This window comes from Hemicordylus capensis, chromosome 2 (assembly GCF_027244095.1).
Source record: "Hemicordylus capensis ecotype Gifberg chromosome 2, rHemCap1.1.pri, whole genome shotgun sequence".
Lineage (NCBI taxonomy): Eukaryota > Metazoa > Chordata > Lepidosauria > Squamata > Cordylidae > Hemicordylus > Hemicordylus capensis.
Window position 1 is genome coordinate 216,966,819 of NC_069658.1, and position 18,423 is coordinate 216,985,241.

An 18,423-nucleotide genomic window follows, 5' to 3' on the forward strand; every position below is an offset into this window, starting at 1 on the left:
GAGGAGGCTGGAAAGCAAGGTCTATAATGAATGGTGGAAGGAGTTAGGTTTTGCCTGGAGAAGAGAAGATTTATGAAGGTGGTGGGGATAGCCATCTTAGGAACATAGGAAGCTGCCTTATGCTGAGTCAGACCATTGGCCCATCTCTAGCTAAATATTGTCTACCCAGATTGGCAGCGGCTTCTATTGGGAAAAGAGCTGGTCTTGTGGTAGCAAGCATGACTTGTCCTCTTAGCTAAGCAGGGTCCGCATCTGCTAAGCAATCTGGGTGAGATGCTTAAAATCCGGGAGAAACCCGGGATATTTTTTTGGGGGGGGGCATGGCAACTCTAGGCTTGGTTACAAATAAATGGGAGACTAGAAGTGTGATCACTGTAAGATATTCCCCTCAGGGGATGGAGCCACTCTGGGAAGAGCAGAAGGTTCCAAGTTCCCTCCCTGGCAGCATCTCCAAGATAGGACAAGATTATTTTTTTTAATAGGAAAAGATTTTTTAATGTAACCAACAAACTACCCAAGCATACAGTATGTTGGAGAAGCCGCTGCCAGTTTATGAAGACAATACTGAGCTACATAGACCAAAGGTCTGACTCAGTATATGGCAGCTTCCTATATTCCAAGGCAGGCAGGAGTCTCTCTCAGCACGATTTTGGAGATGCCAGGGAGGGAACGTGGAACCTTCTGCTGGCAGGCATGCAGATGCTCTCCCCAGAGCTGCCCCATTCCCTAAGGGGAATATCTTACAGTGCTCACATAAGGTCTTCCATGCAAATGCAAACCAGGGTGGACCTGCTTAGCAAAAGGGACAATTCATGCTTGCGACCACAAGACCAACTCTCCTCCCTGTCCTTCAAATATCCAAAGGGCTACTTAGCCTCTCTTACATTTCACAGAAGAAAACAAGAACACACTTGAAATAACCAATTTTCAGGCGCAAACTGAGAAGCGCGACCATTCGCACAAAAGCATGCAGTTGTGTACAGATGCATATAGAACATATAATGTCCAGGGGAGTAGGAAGCTGGGGGGGGGTGAGGGACATGGAAATTGGTGTCCCTTGGTTGCACCACAATGCAAGGAGATTGGGGGTGTGTGTGTGTCAAACCTTTATTGGTTCACAGCTAAGGAGATACTTTTACAAGCTTGTTACTCTCTATCCAGGCCAAGCTAGAACTGTTCTGGGGGTTTCCCCTCCCTTTCCTCAGAGTTCCACTAGGCTTTTCTTTTTAAAGTGACAGCACCATATTAACAATTAATACCAACAAAGCCTTAACCAGCCTGGGTTGTATTTTAATTCCTTTCACATGTGCATAGTGTCTGTGTGCCCTGATGGTCCCTGCATCAACATCAGATGTAGGAGGCATAGCCAGTATCTGTATCAGAGACTTGCTCCTAATTCTCCCCAGTCAGCGTTTCATCCCAGCCTGTCTGGGAACTTCTTCCACTGCCAACCAGGAGAGCTGGTCTGGAGGTAGCAGCAAGCACGAATTATCCCCTTTGCTAAGCAGGGTCTTCCCTAGTTTGCATTTGAATGGGAGACTACATGTGTGAGCACTTTTAGATATTCCCTTTAGGGGATGGGGCTGCTCTGGGAAGAGCACCTGCCTGCTTGCATGAAGAAGGTTCCCAGTTCCCTCCCTGGCAGCATCCCCAAGATAGGGCTGAGAGAGACTCCTGCCTCTAACTGTGGAGAAGCCGCTGCCAGTCTGGGTAGACAATACCGAGTTAGATGGACTGATGGTTTGACTCGGCAGAAGGCAGCTTCCTGTGTTCCTAATGTGTGGGTCTTTTAATTCTTCATCTTCTCTAAAACCATTATGCCTGCTTCTCATTCTCCTGGTGCTCACGTTTTCTCTGGGTGGCCCTGCTCAGGATACTGGCCACACACCCCGTGCCTGATGTGGACGCAGGGGGTGCAGCCACTGCCTAGAAGAGGGGCTGCTCGGCCCTCCTCCCAATGCTCCTCAGTCTGCGCTTTGTTCCGGCACTGGCTGGCTGAGGCTTTCTTTCACTGCCTAACTGAGAGCGAGGCAGGGAAATAAGCCCCCAGCTGGCACAGGAACAAAGCACCTGCTGTCAGGAAAGGGGCACACCTTATGCTCCCAGCCAGAGAGAGTGTGATTCACCAGCTGGATTTGGGAGCAAGTGGGTGCCTTGGAAGCCCCCCCCCGACTCTGGGGGCCCAGCAATGGTCATCCTCCTTTGTGCAATAGTCCCTACGCCCCGATAATGTCTGAACCCCTGCTAACTGGGCAAAGACGCACCTTTTAATGTGGTGATTCTCTTTCTTGAGCAGGGGGAGAGCAACCGGCACTATCCACCCCCAGCACAGTACCTCCAGTGACTGTTGCTAGTGTCTTATTTTATGTTTCTTTTTAGATTGTGAGCCTTTTGAGGACAGGGATCCATCTTATTTATTTATTATTTCTCTGTGTAAACTGCCTTGAGCCATTTTTGGAAGGGTGGTATAAAAATCGAATGAATGAATGAATGAATGAATGAATGAACCCGGCTATGCTGTGTCCATAAGAACAGTCCTGCTGGATCAGGAACACGCAGGAAGCTGCCATATACTGAGTCAGACCATTGGTCCATGTAGCTCAGTATTGTCTACACAGACTGGCAGCAGCTTCTGCAAGGTTGCAGGCAGGAATCTCTCTCAGCCCTTTCTTGGAGATGCTGCCAGGGAGGGAACTTGGAACCTTCTGCTCCTCCCAGAGCGGCTCCATCCCGAGGGGAATATCTTACAGTACTCACTCATGTAGTCTCCCATTCATATACAACCAGGGCATATCCTGCTTAGCTAAGGGGACAAGTCATGCCTGCTACCACAAGACCAGCTCTCTTCCCTTCCCTTCCCGAAGGCTTATCTAGTCCAGCATCCTGTTTCACACCGTGGCCCAGCAGATGCCGCTGGGAAGTCCACAGGCTTCTGTTGTGCATTGTGCATTAGTGTTGCACATCTTAGGAACATAGGAAGCTGCCTTTTACTGAGTCAGACATTTGCTCCACCTGGCTCAGTATTGTCTACACCAGGCCTGCTCAGCTTAGGCCCCCCAGCTGTTTTTGGACGACAACTCCCATAATCCCCAGCCACAGTGGCCAATAGCCAGGGATTATGGGAGTTGTAGGCCAACATCTGCAGGAGGACCAAAGTTGAGCAGGCCTGGTCTACACAGACTGGCAGCGGCTCCTTCAAGTTTACAGGCAGGAGTCTCTCTCAGCCTGATCTTGGAGATGCTGCCAGGGAGGGAACTTGGAAACCTTCTGCCCACAAGGAGGCAGGTGCTCTTCCCAGAGGGGCCCCATCCCTTGAGGGGAATATCTTACAGTGCTCACACTTTTAGTCTTCCATTCAAATGGGAGCCAGCGTGGTATAGTGGTTAGAGTGCTGGACTAGGACCGGGGAGACCCGAGTTCAAATCCCCATTCAGCCATGAAACTAGCTGGGTGACTCTGGGCCAGTCACTTCTCTCTCAGCCTAACCTACTTCACAGGGTTGTTGTGAAAGAGAAACTCAAGTATGTAGCTCACCGCTCTGGGCTCCTTGGAGGAAGAGCGGGACATAAATGTAAAATAATAATAATAATAATAATAATAATAATAATAATAATAATAATAATATGCAAACCAGGATGAAGGCTGCTTAGCAAAGGGGACAATTCATATATAGGAAGATGCTGAAAGGCATCATCTCATATTTCACAGGAGATGGCAATGGTAAACCCCTCCTGTATTCTACCAAAGACACACAGGGCTTTCTGGTCACCAAGAGTAAACACCGACTTGACAACACAACTTTACCTTTTCTGCACCATGCAGCTGAAAGTACAGCAGAGACACAAAGCATCCACCACCTACCCACTGGGAGATTTAATTTATAGAGACTCTGGGGAGGGAGCTGGATCCTGAAGGACAACTAGGTACATGGGAAGCTGCCTTATACTGAGACAGATGCTTGGTCCATCTAGCTCAGTATTGTCGACTGGCAGCAGCATCTGCAAGGTTTCAGCTAGGAGTCTTTCTCTGCCCTACCTGGAAATGCTGTCACAGATTGAATCTGGGACCTTTTCATGCAACTTAATAACAGCCCTGCTGGATCAGGCCCAAGGCCCATCTAGACCAGCATCCTGTTTTGCACAGTGGCCCACCAGATGCCGCAGGAAGCCTACAGGCAGGTGTTGGGGGCATGCCCTCCCTCCTGCCATTACTCCCCTGCAACTGGTACTCAGAAGCATCCTGCCTTTGAGGCTGTTGGTGGCCTATAGCCCTCCGACTAGTAGCCGTCAATAGACCTCTCCTCCATGAAGTGATCCAAACCCCTCTTAAAGCCATCCAGGTTGTTGGCTGTCACCACATCTCGTGGCAGAGAGTTCCACAAGTTGATTATGCGTAGTTTTGTATAAGGGCGTTATAATATTAGCCATTTTATTTTCAATTCCCTTCCTAATGATCCCTATCATGGACTTGGCCTTTTTCACTGCTGCTGCACACTGAGTTGACACTTTCCAGGAGCTGTCCACCAGGACGCCAAGATCCCTCTCCTGGTCTGTCACCAACAGCTCAGATCCAACCTAATGTGAAAAACACTGAATAACTAATGTGGAAAACACTGAACAAAGCATGCCCGAGAGGCCAAGATAATGATTTCCCAGGGACAAACTGCAAAAAAATAGGGAGGTACTGTCCCTGGTAAACAGAGACAGTTGGAGCCTTGGGGTATGTGTGACTTAAAATATAAATCACCCTTGAAGCTATTAATATGATCATCTCTTGGAGGAGGAAAAGCTGGAAGAGGCATTTATATTGCAAATGAGCATGTTCAGAGGCATTTGTAATGCAAACGAGCAGGACAGGACCTAGCTTTCAGGCTCAGGTGTGAAAATAAGGGTGTTTGACGCTTGAGGCAAAGTACAGGGACTTGGGAGAATGTGGGTGTGTAGGAGGAGGCAAAGTGGCAACAACTTCTTAGCCTGAGGTAGTGAGAGCATTAATCTTACAGATTCACAGAGGCATTCTTGTTGTGTGCAGGAACTTCTCTGTCTCCATTTTCTGCCCTTGACTCTCTCTCCCTCAGTTCGCACACAGGCTGGCATATTTACATTCTCCTCTCACACACAGACCCTGGGCTAAAGGAAATATTCACACTCGGCCAATCCTGAAATAAACAATCGTAATGACTTTATTTATATGGCCACCCTATAACAAATTATTCTCTGGGCAGCTCACAGAATAAAACCATCAAACAGCAGCAGAATAAAACATTCAATTAAAAATGCATTAAAGCAAACAAGAACGAAAGCTACCCACAGATACAACTAAAAAAGCAAGAACATTTAAAATGTTTAAAATACATTTCAAAAGCCTTGGTGCAGACCTGTAGTGGGGGGATGCTAGGGTGGGTCTGCTCCCTCTAAACTTTTCTCTGCCCCCTAATTAAAAAAACAACCCTCAAATAATTTTAAAAGAACAAAATGTAGCTTGCAGTTAGGACTGTTGGGGACGTGATAAACTTTTTTGGCCCCCCCCAAAACATCCAGGTGGGCTATAGGGCTGCCTGGGTGAAGAAGCAGCTCTTCACCTGGTGTTTAAAACAGCACAATGATGGTGCTAGACAGGTCTCACTGGGAAGGCTATTCCATAGACAAGGTGCCACCACCAAAAGGTCCCTCTCCTTAAGCAGGGTTGCGAGAACCTAAGGGGTATACCCGTGGGTCAAATGGGCCGTAAGCCAGAATTTGGCTTTTTAAAAGCCAAATCTGGCCACCTAGCTCCTTAGTTCCAAATCTAGCCACCTAGCTCCTTAGCTCCAAGTCTGGCCACCTTAGCTCCTTAGCTCCAAATCTGGCCACCTTAGCTCCTAGCTCTGGCCACCTAGTTCTCATCTCACCTCATTTGGCAGGGCACTTGGAGCAGGGGCCAGGCCTCTGTAGAGGATCTTAAGGTCCGGATGGAGGCATAAAGGGCATGACACTCTTCCAAGGTAACCCGATCCCAAGCCGTTTAGGCCTTTAAAGGTTAAAACCAGGACTTTAAACTGGGCTGGGAAACCAGCATAGCTGACAGAGCACTGGCATAAAGTTATCAAAATGCCCAGTCAGTTTATAACCTCCTAGCTCAATTTTGGGCCAACGGAGCCTTTCTAATCCATCGTCCCACCATCTGTCCCTCCTTAGGTCTGGATTAGTTTTTTTATAAAGTAAAAATGCATCACAGCACCTTGGTAGCTGCATCAGTAGCTAGGAACACAGGAAGCTGCCATATACTGAGTCAGACCATAGGTCTATCTCGCTCAGTATTGTCTATACAGACTGGCAGCGGCTTCTCCAAGAATGCAGGCAGGAATCTCTCTCAGCCCTATCCTGGAGATGCTGCCAGGGAGGGAACTTGGAACCTTCTGCTCTTCCCAGAGCGGCTTCATCCCCTGAGGGGAATATCTTACAGTGTTCACACATATAGTCTCCCATTCATATGCAACCAGGGTGGACTCTGCTTAGCTAAGGGAACAAGTCATGCTTGCTACCACAAGACTAGCTAGAGAGGATTTATTTCAGTATGCTAAAGGCAGAGTTCTTACAGTCGACAGTTGCAGAGGTTTCAGAAGCTGCAGCCTTTGTCCATCTCTATTATTTTGTTCATCTTTTAATATTATAATAGGGAAAGTACATGCATACATTTATCATTGTATTCACACACTTGTATTATACAATATATCATCTCACTGAAAACAAGAGATATTATACATTGTATCTCAAATAACTGAAAATAAATTTTAAAGATATATGCAGTCCCACACCATTGCCTTCCAATACAAAATAAGATTCATTTTTGCACCAATTTATCCACATTGTGCATCAGCCTCATTTGAAGTTTTCTAAGAAGTCAATGTAAGCATAAAACCATTCTCCAAATACAATTTAGGAAGCCTTAATTTAGAAGGATTTTTGCTTTAATTGTTGAGCTGTGTGGTTTATAATCCTCTATAAACCTCTTTATTACCCTAAAGGGCCCCTCCTGAATTTTCTTTGTTTGGGGGAAATCCATGACAGGCAAAGTGCCTTTCCTCCTGGGTAGAAATTAATTTTCTTTTGGGTGGAATCCTTAAAAGGCAAAGGGCTTCTGAACATGTGCAGAGGGTCTCTCCCTCTGAGCAGAACTGAGTTTTGTTTGTTTGAGAAATAAAACCCTTGAAAGGCAAAGTATTCTTGGTCCAGGGTGGCTTTTACCCTGAGCAGAACCGAATTTTATGTTAGGAGTGAGAAATCCCGAAAAGGCAAATTGCTCCTGAACATATGCAGAACGGTGTAGAACTGAGCTTTGCTGGAGAGACCTAAAATCCTGAAAAGGCAAAAATGCTCCTGAGCACGTGCAGTGTGCCCGCGGCCCGCCTCTCCCCACCCCCAGGGCACCTGAGGCCAAGGCGCGAGTGCCTCGGAGGATGTGCAAAGCGCCCTCTGCCCTCCCACCCCTCCTTCCCTCCCCCATCCCCACGTGCCCCCACCCCGATGGCCAATCTGCTCGCTTCCCCGCCTCCCCGCAGGGCCCGGATTGGGCAGCCCGCGAGGAGCGCGAGCGGCGGCGTCGGCGACCAATGAGCGGTGCGGGCGGGCCAAGAGCTCGGGCCAATGGGCGGCCGCCAAGCGCCCCCGTCGGCCCGCCTCAGGCAGGCCGGCCGGCCACGCCCCCTCGCGGTTGCTTGGAGAAGCCTGCGGCCTGGCCCGGCCTGCTCGCCCTGTTGCCGCTGCCTCCGCCTCCGCCTCCGAGATGCCGCACGGCTTTAAAGCCGGGGACCTCGTCTTCGCCAAGATGAAGGGTTATCCGCACTGGCCGGCTCGGGTGGGTGAGAAGCTAGGAGAGAGAACGAGCCCCCCCGCTCCGTTGCCTAGCAACCGCGCCCCTCCCCCTGCCACGGGGGCGTCGCTCCCCCACCCCACGTGACTGGCCTGGCCTGGGGAGGGGGCCCTCCGCGGGGGAGGCGGCTCGGCCCCTGGGGTCTTCCCCCCTCCCTGCACCGGTGTCCTCCTGCAAGGGGAAGAGCGGAGGGGGCGGTTAACTTTATTTCATTTTTTCCAAGGCATCTTCCTCTCCCCCCCCCCGCCCTGCCAGAGACTTTTGCAGAAATCGCGCCGCAAAATGGAGCTTTGCAAGGAGGGGTTGGGCTGTCCCCCTCCCAGGTATCTCCAGGTGGCCCCCTCGGCAAATCGGGGAGGGGGCGGCCTCGGGTCTTGGGTAGCCAGCGTCTTGCCAAGCGGGGAGGGCAGCGGTATCTCGTGGGTGTCTGCAACCCAGGCATTTTGCACGAGGCTCTTCTTCCATTGCAAAAGCATCCTTTTTCAAGGGCCTGGGGGAAAGGGGGAGGTGGGCTTGCATTCTGGTCCCCCCCTTTCCCCCCACCCCACAAGATTTCTGCAAAAATTGCAGTACGAAAAGGAAGCCTTGCAAGAATGGGTTTAGTGCCCCCCCCCCCCGTCCTTATGCAAACTGGGCGGTGGGCAGTCTCAGCTCTTGGGTATCCTATTGCAAAAGCCCCTGGGTATCTATCTTCCTGCAAGGGGAAAAGGGGGGAGGGGCTTTCATTGTGGCGGTTTAATTCAGCCTTCCTCCAACAAAAGTTTTACAAAATTGTAGTCCCAAAGCAATCTGGATTTGGTGAGATATACCTGGTCTGCCTGGGTATCTTCATTTGGAGCCTTCCTTTTGGCAGCTGGGGGAGGGGGCAACCTCAGCTCTTGGGTACCCTGCCGCTCAGGCACTTTGCAAGCAGGGAGGCAAATGTTGCTTGTTCTCTCCCTTCTCTGCTTTTGTGATTCCAGTATTGGGGAGAAAAGAGGGGGGAGGTCCCCACAAGGTTTGGCATGAAAAGACCCTGGGGAAAGGGGGAGTTCTCCATCTCTTCTTCATCTCCAGACATTTACGATTGCAAAATTGGGCAAGTGGTGGCAACCCAAGAAGTCAGGGGGAGGTCTAGAAGCCCCCCAGGTGTGTGACTGCTGTGTGGAGGGTCCTTACTGCGAACTGGGCATGGTCAGGGAGTGAGGTTGAATCTTGAGTAACTAACTGAAGGCTCAGTGTCTTGTAAATGGAGAGGGTATGGGTGCCTTCTCCCTACGTGCTCCATGGGATTTTGGACACTCTTCTTTCTGTGCACCAGCATCATTTTGGAAATGGCTGGGTGGGGGGGGGCAGTATGGGAGAGAAAGGGGAGAAGGGTTCCTGCAGGGAACATGGAAGGGGTTGCTCACCCTTGGGGGGTCTCTCTTTATGTGGTGGCCGTTGGGGTCCTTCTCCAAATTGTACGGAAGGGGCAACTTTGGCTCTTGGATGTCCTGTTGCAGATGCATCTGGCAATGGGTGTGTGTGTATTTGTCAACTGTCTGTCTTCGTTCATGACCCTCCAGGGTTTTGCTTGAGGTATGTGCAAGGTATGCTTGCATATACCCAACACCATATCCATCTGGCATCATCTTAAGGAGGTCCTCTTGCCCTCCCCTGTCAAAAATAGGCAACGGGGGGAGGGTATGGTAGGTATTTGGGACCTTAGGAGGCTGACCCTGTATCTGTCATCTTTGGGAGCGGGGAAGGCTGGTCTCTTTCCTCACCTCTCCTTTCAAGTCTTTGAATTGTGAAGGCCTTCAGCTGCCCCCCCCCAGGCTTTCTAGAGAGGAAGAGTTGGCCGATATCCACACAGACAAAGTTTATATGGGGTCCTATTGCACCCCCTCCTCTTTGTGCAGTGAGGGGTGGACTGTGGATAGCACGTCTTTACTTAGGAACATAGGAAGCTGCCTTATACTGAGTCAGACCATTGGTCAATCTAGCTCAGTATTGTCTTCAGACTGGCAGCAGCTTCTCCAAGGTTGCAGGCAGGAATCTCTCTCAGCCCTATCTTGGAGATGCTGCCAGGGAGGGAACTAGAACCTAGATGCTCTTCCCAGAGCGGGAATATCTGACAGCGCTCACACTTCTAGTCTCCCATTCATATGCAACCAGGGCAGACCCTGCTTAGCTAAGAGGACAAGTCATGCTTGCTACCACAAGACCAGCTCTCCTCTCTTCTCTCTTTGAACCCTCCTGCAGTGGGGAAGGGTTAATTCATGGATCTACTTCCTAGCATTTTGCATGCTGTTGGTTGGGGATTCCCAAATGTTGTGCTACAACTCCATCATCCCCAGTCACAGTGACCTGGATGATGGGAGTTGTAGACCAGTGACATCTGGGGATCAGTGTGGGGGAATCTTTGCTCTCTGTATCTCATCATGCTTGGGGGGGGGTCATCTTGTACACTCAGAACTCTGCAGTGGGTGGCAGTCTTAAGCATTGGAAGTTCCATTGTGCTGTCAGGGTGAGGGGGTCATCTTTGCGCTCCCCCTGGTCCTTATGCCCTCTCCTCAGAAACAACGTGATCTGCCAGTTGTAGGTTTAGAGTGTCCTTCTGCACAAGTTTTGTGAAATGGGTTGGAGGGTGCATTTTTCTCTTGTCCCCTGTTGCCCGGTTTTGTACAAAGTTTACTATTTGTATATCTGACATCATGGTGGTAGGTTCTTCCTATGCTGTCTGCCCCAGTCGTGTGCAGGGGGGCGGAGGCATTGAGCACCTGAGTGTATGGTTTCACATGTAGGAGCCTATGAAATGTTGGGCAAGAGACACATCCCTAAAAATTTGCATTTGCAACATGGGGGGCACCCAGGGCTCTGTAGTGTGGGCTCTGTATAATAGTCTGTTTGCACCCTTCTCCCCAAATTGGAGCAAGAGGAAAAGCCTTAACTGGTGTATATGTTCTACAGTTGTGCAGGTGGTAAGGGGGTGCATTTTTCTGCACCTCAGGATTTTTGATGGGGGAGGCCATTTCTGTTGTCATGGGGGCCTTGCACCCCTTTGAAACGTAGCCAAAGGAGAGCATTACCTCTTTTGCTGAGTGTTGGGTTGGCCCTGTATATTTGCAGCCTTCAGAGGCTTCTTGTACGCCCGCCCCAAGATATTGTACAACTTTGGCACTTTGCATAGTGGGGTTTCTATACTCAAGTTGGCCCCATACTTGCTTCTTCGGGGGGGGCATCTTTTGCACAACCCCCAAATTGCAGAGGTATCTCTTCTAACGTGCCACAGGATCATGTCACCCAAGACTTTGCTGTCCTTTGCTTACTCTAAAGACCTAAACCCAAGAATTCTCAAACTTGGATCTTCAGATGTTGGACTACAACTTCCATCATCCCCAGCCACACTGACCTTTGGCGGGAGATGATAGGAGTTGTATCCAGCAACACCTGGAGACCCAAGTATGAGAACCTCTGCTCTCTTGCATAGTCTTGAGTTCCTGTATGCCATGCGCCAGTGTGACCCGGTTTCTTTATTTCCATGTTCTCCTGGGACTTGCCAGGCTGCGGACTTGTAAACCACCCAGAGACGTGAGTTTGGGCGGTATAGAAATATGTTAAATAATAATAATAACTTGCGTTCAACAGCAAGAGACTCTTGCAACTGACCTACATGGCTGGTGAACCCCAAACTTCTTAAGTTCTTGCAACCCTGAAGCCATGCAAAGAAAAATTTTCAGGTACCTTGCAATGGGTAAGATCCACTCTCTGCATCTTGTGAGCTTGTAGGATCTAGCCCCATGCCTGCAGCTTTGGGATCTCATCCCTGAACCATGTGAAAGGGGGTCCCTTACCCTTCAGCACTCCAGGATGTTTTCACACGGGTGGTGCAATGTTCTCACTTAGATTTGTAAATATAGCATCCCTGTCCCTCCCCAAACTATAGCCACAGGTTCTTTGCTGTCTCTAGCACACTTGTGGTGGAGAGGGGGAAATGCCCCACACCCCACATAGTTGGGGATTTTGCTTGCGGAACTAGACAGGAAAAGATGGTGCAGCTTCCATCCTCATGGTGTTGTGTGCTGCACAGAGCAGCAGCGGGGAAGCCTGTTCTTAACCCAATATGCATTTTGTGTGCAAAGCTGTTATGGGGAGCACTTCACACACCCATAAGAAAACGGGGAGTTTCTGCATGCTTATGGAAAGGGAAGTTAAGCACCAGTAGTTCCAAGACATCTGATGGCTGAGCTGTGCTATATTTCTAAATAGTGTGGCTTCAGGGCGCTTGTATAAATACTTTAATACGTGAATAAAAATGGGTGTTCACCAGTCACTCTTACTCATAGCAAGGTATACCTTGCTATTTATTTTATTTAGCATATTTGTATACTGCCAAAAACTCACGGCTCTGGGCAGTTGACAATGAAAACGCATTAAATTAAGATTTAATTTAGCAGATTAAAAACAAAGTTAAATCTTCCAAGCAATGATCAATTCTATAAGTTAAATTATAGACTTAGGTCTTCCTGGAGTAAGACTTACCACCTTCAGAGAAGACCCTCCAGTGTTTCTGTGGGAGTTGCTGTTCAGAGTGTGCCACCTGCTTGGAAGACTACAATCCCAGACTCATTCAGAGATGTAGTGGATAACCTCTACTGCGGTTAGATGAGTGATCCAACCATACCCGATGCAGGGACATCTGCCTCTACAGAGGCTGATGGAAAGGAGGCAAGGACAGAACAGCAACTCGTGGAGAGACACAGTGGGGGAAGCAGAATTGGCCCAAAGACTCCTCGCTGCAGCCTTTATTTAATTTTGCTGCTGGTGTGCTCACAGTTCTCATGTGGTGCAGAGTTTGGGGATTCCTGGGTCTTATAAAGAGGTCCTAGTTGAAGGGTCAGCTGCTGGAGACCCCAGGCCAGCTTCCTACCTAGGTGGCAACGGTCACTGGGAACACTGTCCCCACTTCAAAATCTGTGGGTGCTGCTGTTGTCCACAGAGACACGGTTGAGGGAGAGAGAAAGGAAAGCCCCTCCATATCTACTCGCCTAGATATCGGCTCTAGTTCATCAGTGGCGACCAGGAAGTGGTTAGCGACAGGATTGGTCAAGACATTCCCTTCTTTTCGGCCCTCTGGGGAAAATCTTGTCCTGTGCCCAGGTGGCTACTCCGTGCTGTGCAAGTTTTTAACCCTTTTGTTAAAAGGGAGGAGCAAACGGGGAATTCCTAACCCCACGTTGGCTGCTGATGTTCAGACCAGCAGTATGGAGGCTGCCGAGCCTTCCCATGCGAGCCATTTTACCGCTACAACTTGCTCTTTCCACTCCTCTAGGCTTGCAAAAGTCTCCGGACCCCAGCTAGGCAGGGGACAAAAGGGGCTAGTGGGGTGGGGCGGTCAGGTGGGGAGGGCTGGGAACCTTCCCCCGTTCTGCCTCTCCGCTGCTCCTCTGCTGCTTTGCAAATCAGCAGGAAATGTGGGGCTGTGACGCTCTTGTGTGCTGCTGAATTTCGCCAAGTGGTGCTCCAGGTTCCAGGATCTGTATTGGGGACGCACGTGCAAGCGCATCACCTGCGCCCTCTCACCACGTCCGTTTCGCTCCTCTCTTCAGATTGACGACATCGTCGACGGCGCAGTGAAGCCCCCGCCCAACAAGTACCCCATCTTCTTCTTCGGCACCCATGAGACGTGAGTTCTGTGCTCGGGGGGGGGCACCGTGCGGGGCCTTGCCCTTGCTGCCCCCACAGCCAGACCCTGTTAGCTTAACCTTCCCTTTCTTGACCTGTCCCGACTGCAGGGCATTTCTGGGACCCAAGGACCTGTTCCCTTACGAGAAGTACAAGGACAAATACGGGAAGCCCAACAAGCGGAAAGGCTTCAACGAAGGCTTGTGGGAAATCCAGAACAACCCTCATGCCAGCTACAGCGCACCTCCTGTAAGTGACATGAGAGCAGTCCATAATCCCATCTCCTCTTTCCAGGCTGCAAGAAGAGAGGAGCGTAGTGCTGCTGCCTACTGAGTCAGGCCCTTTGTCCGTCTAGCTCAGGATTGTCTGCACTGATGGACAGTGGCTTTCCAAGGTTCTGGGTGGGAGTCTTCCCTCAGCCCTACCTGGAGATATCAGAGACTGCCCTGGGGCCTTGCGGAGCTCGACCTCTGAGCTACATACTTTGCAGAGACTTTCTCATTGCCTGGAAGGAGGCACTTTTCTTTGTTGAAAATGATAATCTTTCTTTTCATCAAAGTCTGGGGAGGGAGCAGGGCGCCATGGCAGACTTGCACAGATCCATAAAGGGTCTGGGGTGTTAAGACCAGGGTTCATTTGAATTAAATAAAATCAATTCAAATCGCTTCACAGAAGGACTGCACAAGAACAGCCCTGTTGGATCAGGCCCAAGGCCTATCTGGACCAGCATCCTGTTTCCCACAGTGACCCAACAAATATGAGTATTTAGACCGCTTTTCAATATAGATATAAATATAGATATTTAATATAGGTATTTAAGAAAGCGTCTTCTTCGCTATGAGCCCCACCGCCCATTGAGGTCACTTGAGGAGGTCCGTCTCCAGTTGCCACCAACTTGTTTGGTGGCTACACAGAGACGGGCCTTCTCGGCTTCTGCCCCGAGATTGTGGAATGTGCTCCCTGCTGAGATATGATCCTCCCCATCGCTGGCAATTTTCAAAAAACACCTGAAAACACATCTCTTCAACCAGGCTTTCTCAGCTTTTAAAAACTTGTTTTTAAATTGTTCTGATTATTTAATTGCTGTTTTACGATGTTTTTAATTGTTAATCATTGTTTTTATGCTTTATATTTTTTGTTTTAATTATTAACTGATTTTAATGGTGTTTTAATGTAAACCACCCTGAGCCTTTTGGAAGGGCGGTATAAAAGTTTTAAAAATAAAATAAAATAATAAATAAATAAATAAATGGTTGATGCCCCTGAGATGCCCATAGGCAGGAGGTGAGGACATGCCCTCTCTCTTGCTGTTGCTCCCCTGATAAAGAAGGTGCTTTAGGCCCTTGATCATCTCGGTTGCCTTCTTCTGCACCTTTTCCAGTTCTACAATGTCCTTAAGATACCATGATCGCAGTACTCAAAATGTGGCCGCTCCATAGGGCATTATAATATTATAATATAATATTAGCATTTTTATTTTCATTCTCCCTCCGGATGATCCCTAGAATGGAATATGCCTTTTTCACCACTGCCACACACAGAGTTGACACTTTTAATGTTCTGTCCACCATGACCCCAAGTTCCATCAGTGTATATGTGAAGTTGAGGTGTTTTGCCCCAATGTGCATCACTTTACACTTGCTTACATTGAACCACATTTGCCATTTTGTCGCCCACTCCCCCAGTCTAGAAAGATCTTTTTGGAGCACCTCACAGACTGTTTTGGATTTCACTATCCTGAATAGTTTAGTGTCATCTTCAAATTTGGTCACTTTGCTGCTTACCCCAACTTCTAGATCATTTATGAACAAGTTAAAGAGCACTGGTCCCAATACCGACCCCTTCATTGTGAAAACTGTCCATTTGTTCCTATCCTCTGTTTCCTGTCCTTCAACCAGTTACTGACCCACACATGAACCTGTCCCCTTATCCCATGATTACTAAGTTTACTCAAGAGCCTTTGCTGGGGAACTTTGTCAGAAGCTTTTTGAAAAGTCCGAATATACTGTGTCAACCAGATCACCTTTATCCATGTGCTTGTTGACACTCTCAAAGAACCCCAAAAGTTTAGTAAGGCAAGACTTTCCCTTGCAGAAGCCATGCTGGTTCTTCTTCAGCAAGGCTTATTCTTCTCTATGTTTAACAATTTTGTTCTTAAGTATGCTTTCTATCAACTTATCCAGCACATAAATTAAGCTACCTAGCCTGTAGTTTCACAGATCCCCCCGGATCCCTTTTTGAAAACTGGAGTTACATTGGCTACTTTCCAGTCCTCTGGTACACAGCCTGACTGTAGGGACAGGTCACATATTTTTGCTACGAGATCAGCAATTTCACACTTGAGTTCCTTCAGAACTGTCAGGTGGATGCCATCTGGCCCTGGTGATGTGTTAATTTTTATTTAATCTCTTGTCACCTCAAATTGGCCCAGTTCTTCAGCATCCAAGCCCAAGAAGCTTGGCTTCCGAGCAGGTATATATTCATACTCCTCCACCAAAAAGATAGATACAAAGAATTCATTCAGCTTCTCTGTCATCTCCTTATCCTCCTTAACAATCCCTTTCATGCCCTCATCATCTAAGGGTCCAACTGCCTCCCTGGCAGGTTTTCTGCTTCTCATAGATCTAAAGAAGTGTTTGCTCTTTTCCTTGAGGGGAATATCAAGCTATATGTTCCTCAAGCTCTTTTTTGCATCTCTTGCATTTCTTTTGCCAAAGTTTTATATTCCTCTGTTCTTTTCATTTGGGCAGGCCTTCCATTTTCTGAAGGAAGTCTTCTTCCCTTTTATAGCTTCCCTGACTCTACTTGTTAGCCAGGCTGGTGTGCCTCCTGAACTTGGTGGCACCTTTCCTCCTCCTTGGTATACATTCTGACTGAGCTTTTAGTATTGTGGTCTTGAATAAGTTCCATGTTTCTGGAGTGATTTGACCCTCCTGACTTTCCCTTTCAGCTTCCTTTTTACCAGTCCCCCTGGCTTTTGAGAAGTTTTCTCTTCTGAAGTCCAACACATCCATGTTGGACTTCCTTGGCAGTGCTCCACTCACATATAAGCTGAATTGGATCACACAATGGTCATTTTTCTCCAGTGCTTCTGCAACTCTGACATTCTTGTTGTCTAATACAACCTTAATACATATTCAGATACAGATGTAGGTCTCATTTTTAGAAGGTAGGTAAACACTATAATAGGTACACACGTCTCACAATGCTATTTCATGCAGACAAGCAGGCCTTGTATTTCTTTGTTGAACTGTTTGCATTTTGCACACATACCTGTCTTATCCACAGATACAGGAACTTCATTAAAATATTTCCAAGTGGGGTCTCTTACACTGCCTGCTGCCATGATATTTATTGATTTATTATTTACATTTCTAACCCGCCCTATATGCATAGGTCTCAGAGTGGATTACAATAAAACAAATATAAAACATAATTTTCTTTTTTCTTTTTTTCTTTATTGTTAAATTTATATACTGCCTTTCATTAAAATAATCACCCTTCTGCAATGAAGGATACACCTGGAAAAGGTTTACTTGGGACTGCATGAATATGTTCTGTTCCCTTTTGGTTTCACTTTCTATCCCCCTCCTCTATTCTTTGCATTTCATTCATTGGCTTGCTTTGTCTTTGCACCTTGAGGGGTGTGTGTGTTCAGGGGCCTGACTGTGTGCACGCACGTGCACAGCATGTACACCACCAGCAGAATAGGATTGATCAGGTCTGTTATCTCTCATCTCCATATACTGCTATTAACATGTTCATAGAATATAATTAGAAGTTATGAATAATATTCATGGTGATATCTTCAACCTAGGTTATTTTTATAATTTTTTAAAAAAAATCAGATTTAAATCAAAAAAGCTGATTTAAAAAAAATGGTTTTAAATCATTGGTTTTTATCAACCCTGGTCTAGACTAAGGGAATCATAGAGTGTTAGAATTGGAAGGGACCCTGGAGGTCTTCTAGTCCAACCTGCTGCTCAGCACAGAATTGGGTGTATTATTTTTAATTTATTTTTATAATAATATTCAATTTCTGTACCGCTCTTCCAAAAATGGCTAAGGGCAGTTTACACAAAGAAATAATAAATAAGATGGCTCCCTGTCCCCAAAGGGCTCTCATTTCAAAAGAAACATAAGACAAGACACGAGCAACAGTCACTGGAGGTACTGTGCTGGGGGTGGGTAGGGCCAGTTACTCTCCCCCAGCTAAGTAAAAGAATCACCACGTTAAAAGTAGGGATGGGCCCGGACCGGTCCGGAGGCCATTGTAAAGGCCTCCAGACTGGTCCGGATCTGGGCGGTCCGGTTCGGGTGGGGGGGTGCCTTTAAGAGCGGGGGGAGGGTTTACTTACCCCTCTCACCGCTTTCCCGCTCTGGTGCTGTAATTTCAGAAGTAATTGGGGCGGCAGGATACCTGCCTGCTGCCCCTTCCCCGCTGTCACTATTAAAAACGCTCAGGAGTCCTTTGTGCGCGCGCGTCACAGAGATATGAAGCGCGTGCACGATGTGTGAGTGCGCAAAGGACTCCTGGGAGTTTTTAATAGCGACAGCGGGGACGGGGCGGCAGAGAGGTATCCTGCCGCCCCAATTACTTCTGAAATTACGGCACCAGAGTGGGAAAGTGGCGGGAGGGGTAAGTAAACCCTCCCCCCGCTCTTAAAGCCACCCCAGTGCCGAACCGCAGTTTGGCGGTTCCGTGCACACCCCTAGTTAAAAGGTGCCTCTTTGCCAAGTTAGCAGGGGAGGCATGCCGCTTGCTCCCAACACCCCTCATCCTGTTCCCCTCCTGCCATGGCATCGCTCTACCTTTCCTCTTCTCTCCCAGCCCCTCAAAGTCACCTCCTCTTCTGCCCTGCTCCCTTGGTAACCTTCTCTTCTGAGCTCCATACCTCCTCTGGTTCTTTGTGGCATGTTGTT

General features: G+C 48.3%; 1 protein-coding gene across 1 annotated transcript in view; it reads left to right on the top strand.

Annotated features, from left to right (window-relative positions):
- The first annotated feature begins 7,658 nt into the window (after nt 1-7,658).
- Nucleotides 7,659-18,423, top strand: part of HDGFL2 (HDGF like 2) — a 36,263-nt gene continuing 25,498 nt past the window's right edge. Inside the window, exons 1-3 of the mRNA XM_053300865.1 lie at nt 7,659-7,836; nt 13,425-13,501; nt 13,611-13,749. Coding sequence (XP_053156840.1) covers nt 7,765-7,836; nt 13,425-13,501; nt 13,611-13,749 — 288 coding nt within the window. The 5' untranslated portion in view covers nt 7,659-7,764. The remainder of the gene's footprint in view (nt 7,837-13,424; nt 13,502-13,610; nt 13,750-18,423) is intronic.